At 36.1% G+C, this 20,462-nt stretch overlaps 1 protein-coding gene across 1 annotated transcript; it reads left to right on the top strand.

Annotated features, from left to right (window-relative positions):
- The first annotated feature begins 15,558 nt into the window (after positions 1-15,558).
- On the top strand, positions 15,559-18,627 carry LOC145074981 (glutamate receptor 1.2-like). Its single transcript, XM_079021289.1, has 5 exons — positions 15,559-15,970; positions 16,052-17,334; positions 17,407-17,710; positions 17,820-18,187; positions 18,271-18,627. Exons 1-5 carry the CDS (start codon positions 15,706-15,708, stop codon positions 18,613-18,615), a joined length of 2,565 nt encoding a protein of 854 aa, XP_078877415.1. The 5' UTR covers positions 15,559-15,705; the 3' UTR covers positions 18,616-18,627.
- The last annotated feature ends 1,835 nt before the right edge of the window (positions 18,628-20,462 follow it).

The raw sequence follows: 20,462 nt of genomic DNA, 5'->3' as shown, positions 1-20,462 counted from the left end.
AGTGGCTATCATGATGTAATGGACTTTCGTTGCATCACGTTCGTGTGTCTCAAAGACAGCCATCTCTTCGGGAGTAGCGATTTCCGGGTTGACCTTCTCGAGCTTTTCGTCGAGGACATACTCTTTGTCCTCGTAGCGAGCAATGGTGCGAATGTATCTTATGATGGGTTTTAGGCATAAGAACAATCCTATGTGCTCATACAAACCCTAATGCTTGGATCTAGGTTTCTCTATTGTACATGCTTTGAATCCAAGACTAATAACCTTAGATCTAACATATTATAAACTGAATTAGGGTTTATAGAATTACCTTTAATTGTTATATAGCAATAACAATCAATTCCTTGCTTGGATTGGCCTTAGAAAGCTTAGTGCCTCAAGTGCTGCACCTCTAATGGAGTCACAAACACCATATGCAACTTGGATGAAGAGGAGAAGAAGAGAGGCTGCCCAAAAACGGCTGGAAACCCTAATGGAAGACTTGTCCACGTTTTTGGGGCATAGGGGCCCTTTATATACATGTAGGCTACTAGGGTTTACAACTAGGAAACCTTAATCTGACTGCTTAGGCCCTAAGCAGCCCATGGACTCCTTAAACATATCCCTTGGACGATTTCTAATGGGCTTCCCATAGAATTCGTCCAACCTATATATTATTAGGTGATCCATAGCCCAATTATAATTATCTTATAATTACAACTTCAGTCCCCTAAGTTTAATTAATTTCTTTTAGCCACAAAATTAATTATCAATTAATTATTGACTAATATTAATTAAACAATATGATTTCTCCTTTAATATATTATTCTCATAATATATTAATAAATCATATTTAAACCTTTCTCTCCTTAAATCATCCCACATATTGCTATGGTGAAGGCAACCCAAAAGGACCATGCTCATAATCGGGTCAAGTACATACCAAAATAGTTATGGACTTAGACACTAATCCAACAGTCTCCCACTTGGATAAGTCTAATAACTATTTTCCGTATGACTTCAGAACCTGATCAGCAATCGTAGCTTTCAAAAGCCGCTGTCAACTCTGATCTTATCAAATAGCGTGTCCTTTAGATAAGGGATTATATATTCCTCCATTCTCAATATATCGTATAGACAAAAGACATGAATTTCAATCATTCTCTCTATACTGTTTCCCGACTTCCGATTTATGATGACTGACAACAGACTACGATTGAACACATCAACTTAGTCCCGGCTTGGCCAAGCGCTTAGGTGTCATCACTAAATCATCGAGAGGCCCATAGATATCGCTTTTATCCTACTTTGGGTAAAAGGAATGGATAAACTTCAACTCATATGCTCGCTTGCATTTATTGATCGAGTCACACACAACAATAAGTTTTATAACACCAAGTTACTGGTGCGTTTACTTATTATCAATGTGCAACCGACCAACAAATAACAACTCACGTGTCTCGGTTTCAAGAATATACAATATTATCGTCTCACTAATCACTCACGATAAAACCATGAAGTGATCCAAGTGAGCGTGGGTTTAATCCAATACTCTAATCTTATCAAAGCACTCATGAACTCTGCAGCAAACTTGTGCCATGTCTAAACACTTCAGACAATCTACAGACAGATTCATGACAGTCTTTATTCATACCTACTCCCAACGTATGACTGACTGTGGATGTTTGAATAACCTAGTTATTCTGGAAGTCAAAACATGCAAATTGAAACATAACAATAATACTTAATCCTATATGGCCTCAAACTTGTGAGAGTAAATAAAACACTTCTATTTAACCACCATATTGATTACTCATTATTATCGTTTACTGTTTCAGAAAATCAACTTATTACTCGAATTACAACAATAGTTATCCCATGCATAAAGCATGCACACTATGTTTCCTATGGTCCTTACTTTGTGAAATAGATCAATTGAAAAACCTTTTTAATGATTCTCATTTCACAATTCCTCAATCCCTATTATTAGTGTAAGAACACAAGGTTCTTCCACTACTAGAATATGCTAGATTCTAACATTTTACGCAACGATCCTTTCGTAAAGTCATAGCACAAAAGTCACCAAGACTTGGCTAATGAAATTACAAAGTACTTTCTTAGAAATTGTTACAAGACAATTCCATAGACGCGAAGTCTCACTTTCAAAGTACATTCCTTTGAACATCCTTCTTGCATAAAGTTTTCTAATCTAGACACAGAATCTCAATATCCAACTCCCAATATGGAAACATTTCCACATTTGCCATATGACAGCTCATTCTTAATAGAATCTTATCTATTCATAATAATGTCGATATGGTCCATCCAATACCATACTTCCAACTACTCGCAAGCGACCAATCCTCAGCGAACTTTGGATCGTCCTTTGATAGTTGTTTAATAATTTTAGTTAAAATCCATTCTAGTCCTTTTTCCCTCTTAATGTGCTAGACATTTGAAAATTTTTAGAATGGTAAATATTATAGCATTTGCAATCGATCCTATACCCGAAGCGTATGGGACACGATGCATAATGTCTTACATAAAGATATGATACTTTACCAATCTTTTGCCATAATATTTTATGTGTCATGTTCTCACAATTCGAACTATGAAGAGGGATGCCGTAATCATAATCGAATTTTAAGAACACACAATGTATCCTTTGACTGAAAATGTTAAAATTTCTCAATCTAAGCTTTAGATTTTGAAATGAAGTATAATATTCTCTCCCTTAATTATATTAAAACAACTTTTCAACCCATGCATCTTTGCAAATTGAATCTTTGTTTTTCTATAATTAATATTGCTAACTTGCAATACTCGCCATAATAATCATACAAGCATAACACTTATGCTCCCACTATCATGATGATTATTATCATATAAGCATAACACTTATGCTCCCACTAGCTTTGACATGTATTCAGAAAACAAATGAACATTCAGAAAACAATGCCTATTGAATTTCTGAAATTCATATTTCTAATACCAGATGCTTCGATAAGCCTTTATCTAGGCTTCTTAACCTTATACACCTTTGTCTTAGATAGCTCATATGTGTGTTTAAACAATTCAGAACTTATGTTACTAAGTTCCAAATGTTGAAACTAATTGCCAAATCTCATAATTCGAACTATGGAAAGGGATGCCGTAACCATAATCGAATTTGAGAATACAATTTTCACAATTGCTATCTTCTTAAGATTTCTCTTAGTGAAAGCATTTCCTCACAGTCATTTTCATGAAGGAGGGAATCTTATGACACTTAGATTTTATGGTGTATGAGTTCCTATCCATGTGAATTTGCCAAAACCAAGGTTTGCGACAAATCCAAACTCATATGGACTGAACTTTCTTAATCTTGATTTCTTGCCCTATGGTAACACGAGTGCCCACCATGTCTTCCAAGTAGTTTAGTAACTTGTCCTTACATATCAATGTACTTTCCATCGACTAAGGCTCTATTATGCATTCAAATGAGAACTCATAGAACTCACATACGCAATTAACTCAATTGGAATGGCACAAAAACAAAATAATGTCAGCACGATAGGTTGTAAACCTCAAGTCGTGTGCTAGTGATGATCGATAAGGTATATTCTTGATTTGTTCTTGAAAACCTTTCAAGACCATTAAGACTCCCACTGACTCCTTGACATATAAGATTCTCTTGTCAAGAAACATTTCTTGACAAAGCAAATATTCAAGAGTTAGTGTAGTTCTTATCAAGACAAAACACTTCACATAATTGGTCCTAGTTGGTCTTTGTCTTATCCAAGACAGCATAACTTACCAATTTCAAATGTGCAAGAATAAGAAAACATTTCCAAATTCCACATTTGATGAGTGTTATAAACCTACTTAAGACTTGTCACTCAATGTCACAATCTTGGAGTATGACTCTAAGACTTGATATTGGAACGAAGTATGATTGGCTCTTTGATTTAACCATTTCTACAATTCTCGATTCCTCTTCTTAGACATGCAAATGCACTAAGACTCACTCAGAGGATCAATTGATATATGGTTCTTAATCATTAATACTTCATCATAAAACACAATAAAAGCTACTCTCCCTTCTTCTTAGAATGGAGAAACTTTTATCTTTCTGCCTTCTTGATTCTTCTTATTCGTTCTGCTATTGATTGAAACTATTTCAGTTAACTCAGAATTATACTCAATCTTATAAGTATAACCATATTTACTAAACTTTAGTAAATCATGACGAATATCTTTTTCACTCTTGTGGTAGACTTGATCAACGTACGACCTAGTGTACTCGATCTCCTAGTCCTTCAATTGACACTTTGCCAAAGAATTAGTCTAAGTTTCCCAAATGTGAAAGTTTTTCATTCATCATGCAATGCACATTGCATGATTCCAAGTTTCTGTCCAATTGAAACTTGGGCGATGAGAAACTCTCCCTATTTGGTAAAATTTTGACATTTCCACAAATAACACAATTAAGAATCAAATCCATCATTGCTAATAATAAAAACATTCAAACATTAATTCTTTCATACATGCCATTGCAAGGATAAATAAATAAGATAAAGTCAAAATTCATTTTATTGCGGAAAAAATTTTGTCCTTACAATGCAATTCAATTGAAAAACTATGTTATTACATATTTCTTAACAATCTATTCTAACTCCAAGTAGTAGCTCAAGAATCCATTCATCAGGTAATGCGATCGAAATCCATTTCTTCATGATTAGATTCAGCTCACTTCTTCCCTCAAGCTTCCTCTCTTTTCTTCGATCCTACAAAACATCAAAATGTAATCTTATCACATCATGTATTAAGAATCTAGAATAGGAACTCAAAAGAGTTAGATAATGGATTTTTTACCTGAAACAGAGCCATACTTCTTGACACTCCCATCTCTTAGATCTCTCAGGTAGTTAGGGCAACTTCGTCTCCAATGCCCCTTCTCTTGGCAATAAAAGCAAATGGACTCCTTTGGCACAGCACATCGGACAATCACAGACTTAGTTCTTTCTGGACTTCCAATGTTGCCAGTGTCCATTGAAGTTTGGGAGTTTGATTCACCAAACAAATTTGCTTGACCAGCACGCCAAATCATTGCTGATTCAACAGCTATTAGCAAATAGGTGAGATCAATTAGGGTCACGTCGTGGTCCATTATATAGTACTCTCTAACGAACTCACTATATGATTTAGGAAGTGACTGAAGAACCCAGTCAACAGCCAACTCGCTTGAAATCTCGACACCCATCATGATTAATCTATCAATGTGTGACTTCATCTCTAAGACGTGTGCACACACAGGTTTCCCATCTTCTTGTTTACTTGCCAAAAGGGCTTGAGTGAGCTTGAACTTTTCAAGCCTTTGAACTTGTGGGTCAGGGAGAATAATTGGAGGAGGTGGAGGAAGTGAAGCATGACTCTCATTTCCTTGATCGTATCTCGGAACGTCATCTTCATTTGGAAAACTTGTTCCATGGGATTTGGGAAGACCATTGTAAGATTCAGACATCTACAAAACGGGAGAAAATTCAAGTTATGTTGATTAGAATTCTTGATGTAACACCCAAATGAAACATCAAGCTAGGATCCAATACAATACTCTACAACCTAGAAGAGGGATGCCGTAATCTAGTTGCAGAATATTTGAAGGTAGGTAAATGACGATTTACCAATTTCCACCATGAAAAACGAAAAGGAAGATTAAGTTTTAAATGAATTGAAACTCCTAGATCTTTTGAGATTCATTGAACATTTCAATGGCATGTTTAATCTCGATTATGCCCTACTATTTGTGACTGGGATGCCGAGGATCACAAACAAGGTGTGAATAACCATACGAATCACGTGGTGCACCCAATGCTACAATCACCTAATCAATGTTCCGGTTAGCCACACACGCTCCATTGATCTATGACAAACATCGAGTCACCATTCGCTACCAATGTCATCCCCAAATTAGTGTGCCGGTTAACCACACACGCTCCACTAACGTTTGACAAGGGTACGAAGTGTAATTCCATGGGTTAGCATACAATTTCACATTTTGCCTAAAGTAACTATGATTTGGGAATTTGAAAAAGCATTTAGTTACTTTGTACTTCATTATACTTATAATGGAAGGTTTCTGTCCTATCCTACCCGTTCGGCTAACGACCCTCCACTAGTCAAGAGTGCGGTGGGTAAGAGTGGATACCCATTCAATCGCCATTTTATAGGCAATTTCCTTAAACACCCCTTATAGACCAGCTTCGTGAATGAGGCCTACTAACGGTAAGACTGAATTGTTAGTTATACATATATAATATTAAACTTTTAATGTTATATATAGTATAAGGGTGTATTTTACACTTTTAAAATACTAGGTGGTTTAAATTATACTTTTAATTAACCAAAATCATTATGGATTTATTAAATTTCTTTTAATTATACACTTAATTAATTTAATAAAACCATAAGGGTTTAATTTGAACTTTTTCAAAATCAGGGTTTTGGAATTTAGACTTTCAAAATTAACTTTCAATCAACAATTTAAATTCCAAAACTTGAGGGCAAGTTTTGAAACTCTTCAAAACAATTAGGTTTTAATCTCACTTAAAATTTTCGAATTTAAGACATTTAAATTAAAATTTTAAATATTAAAACTCTTGATTTAATAATTACCATAAATTAACCAATTAATTTAAACTATTAAATCACAAGGGATTATCTAGATCATGAGGATAATTACCAATTATACATCTAAGATATCCTAATCCCTTGAATCCCTCTCTAAATCTCGAAAATAAGGGATGGGATAATACAAGATCTTTAATTACCATATTTAACAATTAAAAGATTATTACAAGATATGGGATTATCCAAATCCCTAAAATTTAGGATCTAACCTTGGGGAAGGAGGTAATTTCGAAATCCAAGGGTTGGATAACCCTAGATTTCAAAATCTTGGAGGCTAAGGAAAGGATTTGGGAAACCCTAGCAAAAATCGCCATCAAGGGTTTTGCAACCCTAATTGCGAAAATTACCTATTTTGGTGCGAATGTATCTTATCCATTCAATAAAAGTCCATACCATCGAAGGTCACCTTTTGGCAAAGACTCATTTACGTAAATGAGTTAGCAGCAGCGTTGTTTGCGTTCGACATCTACAAATAGAAAGGACAATGTTTGATTAGAATTGGATCCCTAATTAAACACCCAAAATGAAAAACTAGGGCTAGGACCCAACAACATTATTTACATATTAGAAAAGGGATGTCGTAATCCAACATACAAACAATTTGGAGGTAAGTGAATGACGATTCACTAATTCTTCACCTTGAAAACATAACCTTAAGTTTTATTGAGAATTCCTAGATTTTCTTTGAGATTCATTGAACCTTTCAATGGCATGTTTAAATCTCGATATGCCCCTTTAGTTTGTGACTGGGATACCGAGGATCACAAAGCGGGTGTAAATTACCATGCAAATCTACATGGTGCCTTCATTGTTACAATCATCTATTAGATGTGCCGGTAAACCACACACGCTCCATCGAACTATGATAAACAATGAATCACCCTTTGCCACCTTTGCTTAGAACCAATTAGTGTGCCGGTAAACCACATACGCTCCACTAACTTCTTAGCAAGGGTGCAAAGTGCAATTTCATGGGATTGCATCAATTCACTTTTCCTAAAGTAACTAAGATTGGGAATTTTATAAAATAGTTTAGTTACTTTATAAGTTCATTATACTAATTAATGAGGAGAGAGAGTTGCCCTATCCTACCCGTTCGGCTAACGACCCTCCACTGGTCAATCAAGCGGTGGGTGTGAGTGTACAACCATTAAGCGTCATTTTATAGGCAGCAACCTTATACCCACCTTATAGACTGGCTTCGTGAATGAGACCTACTAACGGTAAGATTAGCATTTTAAATTTACTTATATATATATATATATATATATATATATATATATATATTAAGCCTTTAATAATATAATAGTATAGGGTTGAATTTTAAACTTGTAAAACTCTAGGGGTTGAAATTTAAATTCTTCTAAATTAAACTATTAATCACAAAATTCAAATTTCAAAACTTCGGGATAGAAATTGAACTTTTCAAAACAATAGGGATCAAATAACAAATAATTCAAATTAAACAATTAATTTCATAATTATCTATATTTGACCTAATCCAATTTTAGTCATTTATAATTACCAAATAATCTTAAATAGTCCATATTTATCACATAAATAAATAATATTTAAAAGATTTGAAATTATCTATATTTATGTCAAGGATAATCATTAAATTAAGTTAAAATTCGGATTTTTACATAATAAAACGATTTAGGTATCAATCCAAGACAAAACAACAATAAAATCCCAAATTATCCTTTGTCTGACGCTCGGACTCGCCGAGTCAAGCTTTGGACTCGTTGAGTTGGGTCGAACAGAGGTGAAGAAAAACGATTTCCAGCAAGCAAAACAGTTAAGCATCACATTCAATTGAAACCAAACATGGCTCTGATACCACTGATGGGTTTTGGACATAAGAACTTTCCCTATGTGCACATACAACCCTATAGCTTGGATCTAGGTTTCTCTAATTGAACATGCAATATATCCAAAACTTTCATGGCTAGATCTAACTACAAAACATATGAAAAACAGATCTAGAATAATACCTTGAGTTACTTGCTTGAAACCTTCTTCTTCTTTGAGCTTAGAGTCACAAATGTCACTCCTCTAATGGCTTACAAACACCAACTAGCAAGAAGATGATTTGAGAGAGATGAGGAAGAAGGAAATTGGCTCTAGGGTCACTCCAATCACAAGGGTGCCGATTTCCACAACCCTAAGGGTCTATTTATACTTGTGAGCTTCTAGGGTTTCACCTTTAAAACCCTAATTGGATAACTTAGCCTCAAAGCAATCCAATATCCCTTCTTGATAGGCCTTGGATGATTTCTAGGTGATCCACATCCCTAAAATCGTCCAACCCATATCCATAAGGGTTATCTGCTCAAAATACAACTTTCACACATTTGACAGTTTATACCCATTTATTTAATTAATCTCTTTAAGTCACTAAATTAATTCCTAATTAATTTATGACTTATATTAATCAAATAATATTATTATTCCTTTAACATATTATTCTTATCATACATTAATAATAATATCTCTTCTCTCTAAATCACCATGTCAAGTTGCTATGGTGAAGGCAATCCAAAAGGACCATGCTCAATCGGGTCAAGTACTTACCAAATATAGTTACAGCCTTAGACACTAATCCAACAGGTGCCTCCAACACGCTGTGTCAAATCCTCAAAAGGTGATTCATTCCCCAAAGGTGCATCTTTTTCAACTTAATCCATTAATTCCTAGTCTCCGGCCTTTAGATCTGAATCAAAATGATGTTTAGATGGATAAAGTTTCCAACTTTATCCATAACAAGGTGAGAAACTTTCAAGATCTAAACTGTATACACTTAAAGTGACCAAAAGCTCATAACACCTAAAACTAGCTAGATCTAACAATTTCGTCATCAAGATTCAAACTTTATACCTCTAGAAGAAAGATCAAGGTGAACAAAGTCTGGATCTACAAGCTCCAATGCAACCAACACTTATTGAATGACTTCCTTCTTCTTCAAGGTTCACCAAGAACACTCCAAAGCACTAAAAAACACCTTCTTTTTGCTTACAAGGCTCAATCTAGGGTTAGGGTTTCAAGTGAGGGTGTTAGAGAGGTGGAGGCTGAGAATGGAATGGGTTTGGGGGAGTTAAGGAGCTTAAATAAGGATCAAACCACAAAAATAGGATTTGGGCACTGATCGTGTACACCCAGCATACTCAATTCACGCCCACCGTAATAGGGATGCCCTAGTACGCCCAACATGCACGGATCAACCCAAAACCGTCCTAACTTCAAACGGTCATAACTTCTTCGCTTCAACTCCAATTTCAATGATCTTTATATCCAAAGAAAGGTGTTTAGAAGCTCTACAACCCTATAAACTTTCCTTTTCCTTAAAACTTACCGAACTTAAATCCAAAATTCATAAAAGGCCTGATCTATCACTTTACGGTTATACCCTCGGGCTCTAAAGCACCATTCGAACTCTCAGAACACCTAATCTACATTATCCACATCCAAAGGGGGTCTGAATCTCTCTTTCCCCAATGCCAGAATCCTTATGATAGCTAATCTTCGGGTCATGACCCCGAATTACGAAACGATTCGACACAAGCTGTTACAACTCTTCCTCACTTAAATTAGATTTTGTCCTCGAAATAACCCATTGCCACCTTCATGGCAGCCAGGCAACCAAACCAATACTTCATAAATCCTGCTCCATCAAAAAGGCTGACTCTTACTCATAGCAACCTTCCAATGCTGCCACCAAAGCCTTAATTTAGTAGAACTCATACACCCTAGTGGTGAACAATTATTAACCCACTAATTGACAGACCAACACTATCTCTAAACATATCGATCGCGAATTTCAACCAATTCCAAATCCATAAGATGTACCAAAAACCTTAAATAAACCATTGAATCCCTGACACACCATTACCAACCATTGCTCCTACGAGCAAAGATGATCAATCCAAGAATTTTCACATTACATCCAACCCTTATTAGCGCAGGTATACCGTGACCTGGCAAATCACTTGAGACATTCACAATGAACTTCATGACTCGAGACTCCATAACCGATACCCAACCTTGGTAACCAAATCCCTAATAACTATTGGATTAGTGTCTAAGTCCATAACTATATTTGGTATGTACTTGACCTGGTTGTAGCATGGTCCTTTTGGGGTACCTTCACCAGAGCAACTTGACTAGATGATTAGTGGAGAAAGAGGATATTATGGTTTATTAATATATTATATGAATAATATATTACAAGAGAAATCATATTGATTAATTAATATTGGTCAAGAATTAATTAAGAAATTAATTTTGTGATTAAAAGATATTAATTAAACTTAGGGGACTGGAATTGCAATTATAAGATAAGTGGATTTTGGGCTGTGGATCATATGGATAAAGGGGTGGACGAAATTAGGGTGGAAGCCCATCATGAAATTATTCAAGGCCTTATTCCAGAAGGTTCCATTGGACTGCTTAAGGCCTAAGCTATCCAATTAGGCTTTTGACTGAAACTCTAGCAGCTCCACTATATAAGAACCCCTAGGGCTTCAGAAATCGGCAGCCATAAACCCTAAGAAATGTTAGAGCCGATTTTGAGCCTCTCATCCCCTCTCTCCAAGATCATTCAACTTGCTTTGGTGTTTGTGATCCATTAGAGGCATCACATTTGAGGTGCTAAGTTCTCATAAGCTAAAGATCTTCAAGCAATAATCAAGGTAACATTCTTATTGGTTATTTATGTTGTTTTCAAGTTTTGTTGTATGCTAGATTAGGGTTTGTAAGCTTTGGATGATTTGCATGTACAATAGAGAAACCTAGATCCAAAGCTTTAGGGTTTACATGTGCACCATAGGATTGATGTATTGCTCAAAACCCATCAATTCAACTCGCGAACAAATGAGATTTATAATGCAAACACTACGCAACGACTTTTTGATGCACGATTGATACTCCCAACAACCCTTAACTAGTAACTTTATCCAAACCAGCTGGCTCACGAGTCTCTTGACTTACAACAATGAACCAACACCGAGAGTACCACATGCAGAAGAAATAAATAATCACGATCACTGGCCCACAACCTATGTCTGGAATGCTCCCCATATTACACCGATCTTGTCGACATTCCATCATTCGCCTAGAAACTCACGACCATCACCACGAGGGCCTAAAGATACTCAACCTCCTGAGAACTCTACACCAATGACAACTAATCAATTGTGGGGCACAATCCGCCAATCGGACGGCTCCATGTCCTATCGGCCCATCAAGAACCAAAAGGTATTGTCATGATCTTGTCCCTGCCATGACATGTATAGATAAAACCCCTCTCTTCTAGGAGAGGGGATCACCACTTACTCACTCTTTAGTAAAACCCATATTCTCACAACTAGTTACTAAATTGATCGTCAGAGCTTTGTTCCGAGATCCCATACCGGACAACGACTGATGACCTTTTTATCTATGTTGTGATTCCCAAGCTTAAATCCATTAAGACGATGAAAAGCGACGTTAAGTCCAAACCGATTTAACAACAGAAACAACCAAAAGGGTTTGAAGATCCTACAAAACCTAATCATGTGTGTTGACTACACAAATCTCTTTATGATCTTCGAAAAGCTCGAAGAGCTTGGTTTACCAAGCTAAAACAATACTTAGTCTCAAATGGTTTTCATGCTTGCCAATATGATACTTCTTTATCTGTTCACAATTCATCCTCATCCACCATATACATTCTTGTGTATGTGATCTCATTGTGACAGGAACCAATGATGCTCACCTTCAATGGTTTACTACCACTTTGAATCATATGTTCTCTTTAAAGGATCTTGGTGACAAACATTTTTCCTTCGGTCACAAATTCAACAACATGCTACTGGTCTTACTCTATTACATCAAGCCTACATTAAAGACATTCTCACTTGTAGCAACATATCCATGGCTACATCAATTACATAGATATTATGTGAACTATGTATGCTAATTTATGTACTTACCAACCAACCATCATTAGCAAACTGTAAAAAGTATTCTTCGGTACCTAAAAGGAATAAACTCACTCTCTTCACTTTAAACCAACTTCAGCAAAATCACTTCATACATATTCAAATGCTGGATGGAATTCAAACCGTCGATCTCATTATGGGTTTGCTGTTTTCCATGGCTCCAATCTCATTCATTAGACCTCACACAAACAAAAGGTTGTGGCATGTTCAAGTACTGAAGTCGAGTATTGTTCCTTTTTATACAACATCATAACTTATATGGATTAAGTAGTTACTTGCTGATCTTCGGGCTCCAATTAGCCATCATCCACCGATTTTATGTGACAATGTCGGTGCTATAGTTATGAGCAAAAACATGATTGTTAGTACACGCTCTAAACATATAGCATTAGAATTTCATTTCATTCGAGAACAAGTAGAGTTTGGGCAACTGAAGATATGTTATGTCTCCTCTGTAGATCAATTGGTAGATATCTTTACCAAACCATCGGGAAAAAAATCATGTTCTCTTTCTTCGTTCCAAGCTTCAAGTTCGTCCCATACTTGAGCTTGACGGAGGGTATTAGCAGATTATAAACATGTATACACATGTTCATATAGTCTTATAATAAAAAAATTAGCATAGACTTAACTTATAATTAGGGGTATTTATCTCTAGTTTCAATTTTTCTTTCCTGTATAAATACGTGTATTTATATGAGATCATATACAACAATTTATACTTCATTATACTAAGTTTAACTCCTTAGATCGGAGGATTTTTCCAGATGTGTGCTAGGGTTAGGGTTTCCAAATGATGCTAGGGTTAGGGTTGTTTAGACGGGTGTGACAGCGACGTTGATATCTAAAAACAACAATAAGGATGGCGTTGAAACAATATATGAAAATCTTCAAGAGCACTGGTTGTCGGAATCAATCTCGTTGGAAAACATAAATAGGGTCTGAAAAAACTCGTTGGTGACTCTTGTTGGTAAAAGGGGTGAGGTGAGCCCTGATGTTCATATGCATGTGAGTCACATTCTGATAGAAATGGCAGCAACTCCTCAAGGTTGACCCGGTGGTTGTGGTTGTACTCTTTTTGTGAAAATGTGTGAGAGAGGGGGGGGGGGGGGGTGATGTTTTCTTTTTATTTTATTTGTTTATGAAAATAATTAAAAGAAAATAAGAAAAAAATTTATATAACAACATATTAATCATTTCAGGTTGGCTATGGACCAAAACTACAAAAATGCCAACAGTAAAAAAAAAAAAAAAAAAAAAAAAAAAAAAAAAAAAAAAAAACCATACAAAATATCTAAAATTAGATCGTTATCAACAAACACTTTTAGACTAAAACCACATATTTTAATGGTTGTATGGAACATCAATTTTTTCTATATAAAATTTAAATTTTTTTGAACTTCAAACTTACATATTATTGAAGTGAAAAACATGATTTTACATTTAAAACCAAACAGGTTTCTAGAACATGACTTTAATTAGTCTTTTTTTATTCTTTAACGGTAGACCAAACAAGATTCAAAAGTCTTTGAAATTTCAATTTAGATAAACTCTATTTTTAAATCTTTTAAATTCGATTTTAGGTCGACTTTATTTTTTAAGTTTTTTAAAATGTAATTTTAATCGACTATATATTTTTTTAATTTTCATACCAAATGATATAAGTTTAGTCTTCTATAAAAAGTATGACCTGTTTAAGACGGTATGGGCCAGGGCCGTTAGCTCGTTATTGACGAGGTGGAGCTCTCTCAACGGCATGGTAACGCCAGGAATACTGTCATCCCCTAAGCTTGTCAAACGCCGTTTCCTTCGAGAAGAGGATGATTTAGCAGCACAACATCCCTCTACCGGTTGTGACCCATACCCACCACTCTAAACGATTTTCTATAACTCAACTCGAATCCACACAAACACTGATACCTTTCTTAGGAGACATAAAATGCATTATTTGGGCTTGGGCTAGGTGTACTGGTGTTAATTAGCAGCGAAGAACCTCAACAAACGAGGGAAAACAGAAGCGTAATTAAAATTAGGGTGCTTGAAAATTTTGTTACTAATTATGTGGATCACGAAACTTCTCACTCAAATTTCCTACCTGTCCCATTATATTTAGGAATTAGGACGCGAAGAATCTGAAAGCTACATCCCACATCGGTGCGAAGCAACTGTTGTATGAAATACCTGAAGGAGATTATGACTCCTAATGCTCTTGTTTTTACTGGTGTTGAGGTCATGTAGCCACTTTAGATGTGCAAAGCTACTGTTCAATAAAATGCCTGAAGAAGACTATGACAAGATAGAAAGTTTTTTGGTATGATTTAGGTAGTTTTATTAGGTTGTAACAAGCTAACACTTAAAGACGATAATGCTACTATGATACTTGGAATCATAGTTTCTATAACAAGCTAACAAAGAGAATGATGCTACGATATATGTACTTTGTACTCATATACTATTAAGGATTGTACAAATATTGCTCATGATTTGATCAGCAAGATTTTTTCTTTGTGCCCATAGGAATTTGTTGGCTCAAGAGAAAATACATGAGCAAAATAAGACTTAATTCAAGAAAATTGGTTATGTGTTTGTTGCATTGAATAATTTCCGTGTATGTAGTATGTCTATTAAGATCTATTGTGTATTGTGTTTTTAGTTGTTGCCACTACGCACTGAATGTTCGCGCTCTAAATAACTAGGTTTAATTCTCTTATTTGTAATTGTATTTAATACATTTTAAAAGAATATTATTTGTACAACACAAGATATTGACCGTCTAATATCCAGGTTCCCATTGATGCTGATAGGCCTGACTAAATCAGTAGATTTTTCTTCCTATTCAACGGTTCAGACTAAAGAACGCGGACCAGATGGACTTTTTAATTTAATTAATCAATCTAAATATTTTCATAGCGACGTAACTCAAACTTAAAACTTAAGTAATGAGCTCTCATATATTACTCCTGTTCGTTCATGTTCTTGTTTAAGTCGACAGGACTCCATTTTCTTTCTTTCCCCACCTACTAAAAGTGTTACTGTGTCATCTTGATTTTACTGAAGACTTAAAAATAAATTGTTGCCGATGATAAATTTCAGGTTATATCCATTTCTAATCTTGATGTTGCTTAGCTTTCAAACCCTTTCAAGAGCACATGAACACCCCCGATCTTACAGTGAAGTACAAGTGGGAGTGATTCTTGACATGGAATCATGGGCAGGGAAGGTCATTTATCGTTGCATCAGCATGGCTATTTCTGACTTTTACACAGCTAATCCTCACTACACTACAAGAATAGCTTTTAAAACCAGGGATACCAAAGGAGAACCTCTGAGTGCCTTGTCTGCTGGTACTGTCTTTTTATCTTTCTTTTTTTTTTTTTGGAAAACTTTCAATTCTAAATGTTAATATACTGTTCATGGACATTCAGCTCTGGATCTATTGGAGAACACTAAAGTGCAAGCCATAATAGGTCCCGAATCAACAGTGGAAGCAAGATTTCTGGATGTTTTTGAGGATAAGGCTAACATACCAATTCTTTCCTTTTCAACAAGTCCTTTTCCAAATCGTAATCCTTATCTTCTTCAAATTTCACAAGATGAAACCACTCAGTTCAAAGCCATTGCTGCCATGGTTGATTTGTTTAAATCCACGGAGGTGATTGTCATCTGTGAGGACACTACAAATGGGAGAGAAATGACTACTTATATGGTTAGTGCGTTTCAAGAAAAAAACATATATGTTATGCATGCTAGCTTCATTTCAGCCTCTTCCAACAATGAACAAGTGTGGGAAGAGCTTCGTAAGCTTCAAACTATGCAGACCATGGTGTTTGTGGTGCATGTGTCACCTTCTCTAGCGACCAATGTTTTCTCTATGGCAAAAGAGTTAGGCATGATGGGCGAAGGATACATGTGGATCGTAACAAGTAAGACTACAAACTACTTGGAATCCCTGGATTCTGAAGCAATCGAATCAATGCAAGGGGCTGTGGGTTTCAGATCATATTTTCCTGCATCAAGGGAACTTCACAAATTCGTTTCGAAATGCAGAAAGGAACATTATGATTTGAACCCTTTTATGGAGTTTAAGGGGGTAGATCCCAATGGTATATGGGCATATGATGCAGTTTACGCGCTAGCCACGGCTGTTGAAAGGATACAAACTACAACAGAACTTGCTTCAAAAGACTTGGGTACCAATATTGGCACATCACTTTTAGATGAGATGTTAAGAGTCAACTTGCATGGTTTAGGTGGTGAATTCAAGCTTATGAATGGAAGAACCACCTCCAAAGCCATGGAAGTCATAAATGTGATTGGTAAGGGTGGTAGGAGAGTCGGATTCTGGATGATGGCTACTGGTGGTGGGTTTGTGAAAGAAATAAAGAAACCAAATTCCTCTTCGAATCAAGGCCTTGAAATTATCATCTGGCCCGGTGGGACCACAAGCATTAATCCAAAGCGTAGAAAGCTACAAACAAATGGAAATAAGAAGCTGAGAATTCTGTTTCCAGGTGCCAGCCTATTCCCAAATATAGCACAAATAAGTGTTGATCCCAGAACAAATCTATCGGGTGTCAGCGGCTTCACTGGGGATGTTTTCAATGCTGCATTTAACGCCTTAGACTACGGAGTTGAGATTGAAGTTATTCCGTTCTCTCATAAGGATGGAAGTACTTACAATGATGTGATCCAAAAAATCTATCTTAAGGTACGTATGTGTCTTTTTGCACAAAACTGCATGAATCTAGCTTTTAGCTAATCTGATGTCGGATTGTATCAGGAATACGATGCTGCTATCGGGGATTTTACAATCACTGAAAATAGATCTCTCTTTGTCGACTTCACGTTGCCCTTCACTGATCTTGGAGTTGGCATAGTAGCCAGAAACACCAAGAACGGCATGTGGATCTTCTTAGATCCTCTTAGTGCAGATCTTTGGATCACAAGTGCTTTTTTCTTTCTTTTTTTGGGGTTTGTCATTTGGTTTATAGAACATCGTACAAACAATGAATTTCAAGGTTCAACAAGACACCAAATTGGAACAACCCTCTGGTTTGCCTTTTCAACCCTCGTTTATGCTCACAGTAAGCTCTCCAACTCTTTACACTCTAATCTCAATTTACTTAAAGATCTGATCTTTTTGAGCACCCATAAAATCTATATCTTAGATCTGTCGGGAATTGAAAACTGCAGGGGAGAAGCTGCAAAGTAATCTATCAAGATTCGTGGTTACTGTTTGGGTTTTTGTAGTGCTTGTGCTCACGTCAAGTTACACTGCAACTTTGAGTTCACTTTTAACAGTACAACAGATTGGAATGAAGGAGATGTCTATTGGGCTACAGGGTCTTTCACCTCTAGGAATTGTGTATAACAAACTGAATGTTGTTGACGGCTGGTCAGAGAAACTATATGCGCCTGAGGATTATGCTAAAGCATTAACAACGGGAAGATTTGATGCAATTGTCTCTGAGATCCTTTACATCAAATCATTACTTGCAATGTATTCGGGTGCTGATTTCTCCTTGATTGCAACAGCACCCACCACCAACGGCTTCGGCTTTGTAAGTGTTCTCTAATCCTTTAAGCTTTAATTTTCAATACATTTGATTCCGTTTCCATGTTTCATTTAGCTCTATGTTTGCAGGCGTTCCAGAAAGGTTCACCTTTGGCAAGAGAAATGTCCACTCAGATAGCAAAAATGCGTGAAGACGGGACACTGAAAGCATTAGAGGATAAATGGTTGAAACGTGAATCTTCAATGATGTCAAAGGATTTTTCTTCCCCTTCACCAAAAATATTGAATTTTTATGGGCTTCGAGGTCTCTTTTTTATCAGTGGTGTATCCATGGCATTGGCCCTTTTGTTTTCCATGATTGATATTGTTCGTGAAAAATGGCATATCAAAGATAAGATTAAGATGTTGAGGTGCGTCTTACATGGATCTTCAGAAATACATGAACATGATACTGATGTGGAATCAACGGTTTGAATTTTCTGTAAAGTTAAATCCGAACAACTATACCAAACATCTTGTATCTACAAAAGAATCAAAATTTGTGTCATATATATATATATATATATATATATATATATATATATATATATATATATATATATATATATATATATATATATATATATATATATATATAGCTTTGTGTTAGGAAGTAAAGCGGATAACTAGCAAAACCAATAGCACACAAGACACAATATTTATGTGGTTCGGTCAAGTTGACTTATGTCCACGGACATGAGATGGGGAATTCTTTATTTCAGAGTTCTCAAACAGGGGTTACAGTTCACAGAGATTCGCCTAACACTCTAGAATTCAAGATACAAAATGACTTAACATGCATCCGTATTTATACTAATTAGACCTAAAACCCTAACGGACCAAGCCCATTGGCTCATAGGCCCATGAATGGTAACAACCAATCATATTCCGCCATGCAACATCTTGTAGAATATTCTTCCATGTCATACAACCCATGAGCATCTGCAACACACATGATGGACCACCTTGATCATAGTGGAGCAACATGATGCACAGGTGGCACATCATGAACACTAATGGTCCAACATCCATCATGGTGGCACAACATGGTGTATTTCTTGAGCATGATCATCTTCTAAGCATACATGGATCAACATGGCACAAAAAAGGAATCAAGATGGCGCATCATGTACCAAGATGGTCCATGATGGTGCAACATCCTCCTCTTGGCGCAACTTCTCATCTTCTAAGCACACATGCTCCATGACCCCAAGTGCTCCATTGAGTTCTAAGTGCTCCATTAAACCCAATTACTCCATGAGAATGCTCCCAATGCTCAAGTCACATTTAACATTTTGTTTTGTTTTTTGAGCTTGGATTGTTACTTATTTTAATTGGAAAACGAATATCATAGTCCCATAATTTACAAAGATAAAAGGACCCGATTAAACTCATAGTCCAAGGAAGGGTGGTCATGTGGTGATTTAGCTAGGTGACTCTGTTTTGACCCACATCACTAGAAAGATGTAACCAGGTCATAGTGGGTTGTTCTTGACAAGGAATCATGGGTAGGGAAGGCCGTTTATCATTGCATCACCTTGGGTACATCTGACTTTTACAAAGTCAATTGTCGTTATATAAGTATGATAGTTTTTATGACTTAGGATACCAAAGGAGAAGCACTAAATGCTTTGTCTAGTGTTGCTTCTTTTGCTATTTTTACTCGGTCTTTGCTTAATTATTATAAAATTTAATTTTGAATACGAATAATATATCATTCATGGAAATTCATCTTTGGATCTTTTAGAGAACACTAAAGTGCAAGCGATAAATAGGTGGAAGCAATATTCTTAAAGATTTTGGAATAGAAGGCTAACATACCAATTCTTTCCTTTTCAACAAGTCCTTTTCCAAATTATAATCCTTATATTCTTCAAAATGCACAAAATGAAACCACTCGGTTCAAAGACATTGATGTGATGGTATAGTTATTTGAAGCCACATATGTGACTGTTAACTATGAAGACACTACAAATAGGAGAGAAATGATCATTTGTATGGTTAGAGGCAGCCAAAAAGAAGCAGATAAAAGGAAAAAAGCAGAGACGACAAACAAGAAGTAGAAAAGAAGAGAGATGTCACAAGAAGGCATAATAGAAGGTGACAGAAGGGGAGGGGTCGGGGAAACAGGGGGTTGAAGGAGATGAATGATGAATGTACTATTCATCAAGTTGGGTTTTGTTTGTACTAGAATATGTATGGAAAAAAAATAACAAGATATCAAGATCAAGGGCGAAGCTTTATAGGGGCAAGGGGGTTGTGCCCCCCCCCCCCCTGATTTT

Source organism: Lactuca serriola, chromosome 9 (genome assembly GCF_051521515.1).
Source record: "Lactuca serriola cultivar US96UC23 chromosome 9, Lser_US96UC23_V15, whole genome shotgun sequence".
In the NCBI taxonomy this organism is placed as follows: Eukaryota; Viridiplantae; Streptophyta; class Magnoliopsida; order Asterales; family Asteraceae; genus Lactuca; species Lactuca serriola.
The sequence above is the reverse complement of the archived record's forward strand: the minus strand, read 5'-3'. Positions and strand labels throughout refer to the sequence as shown.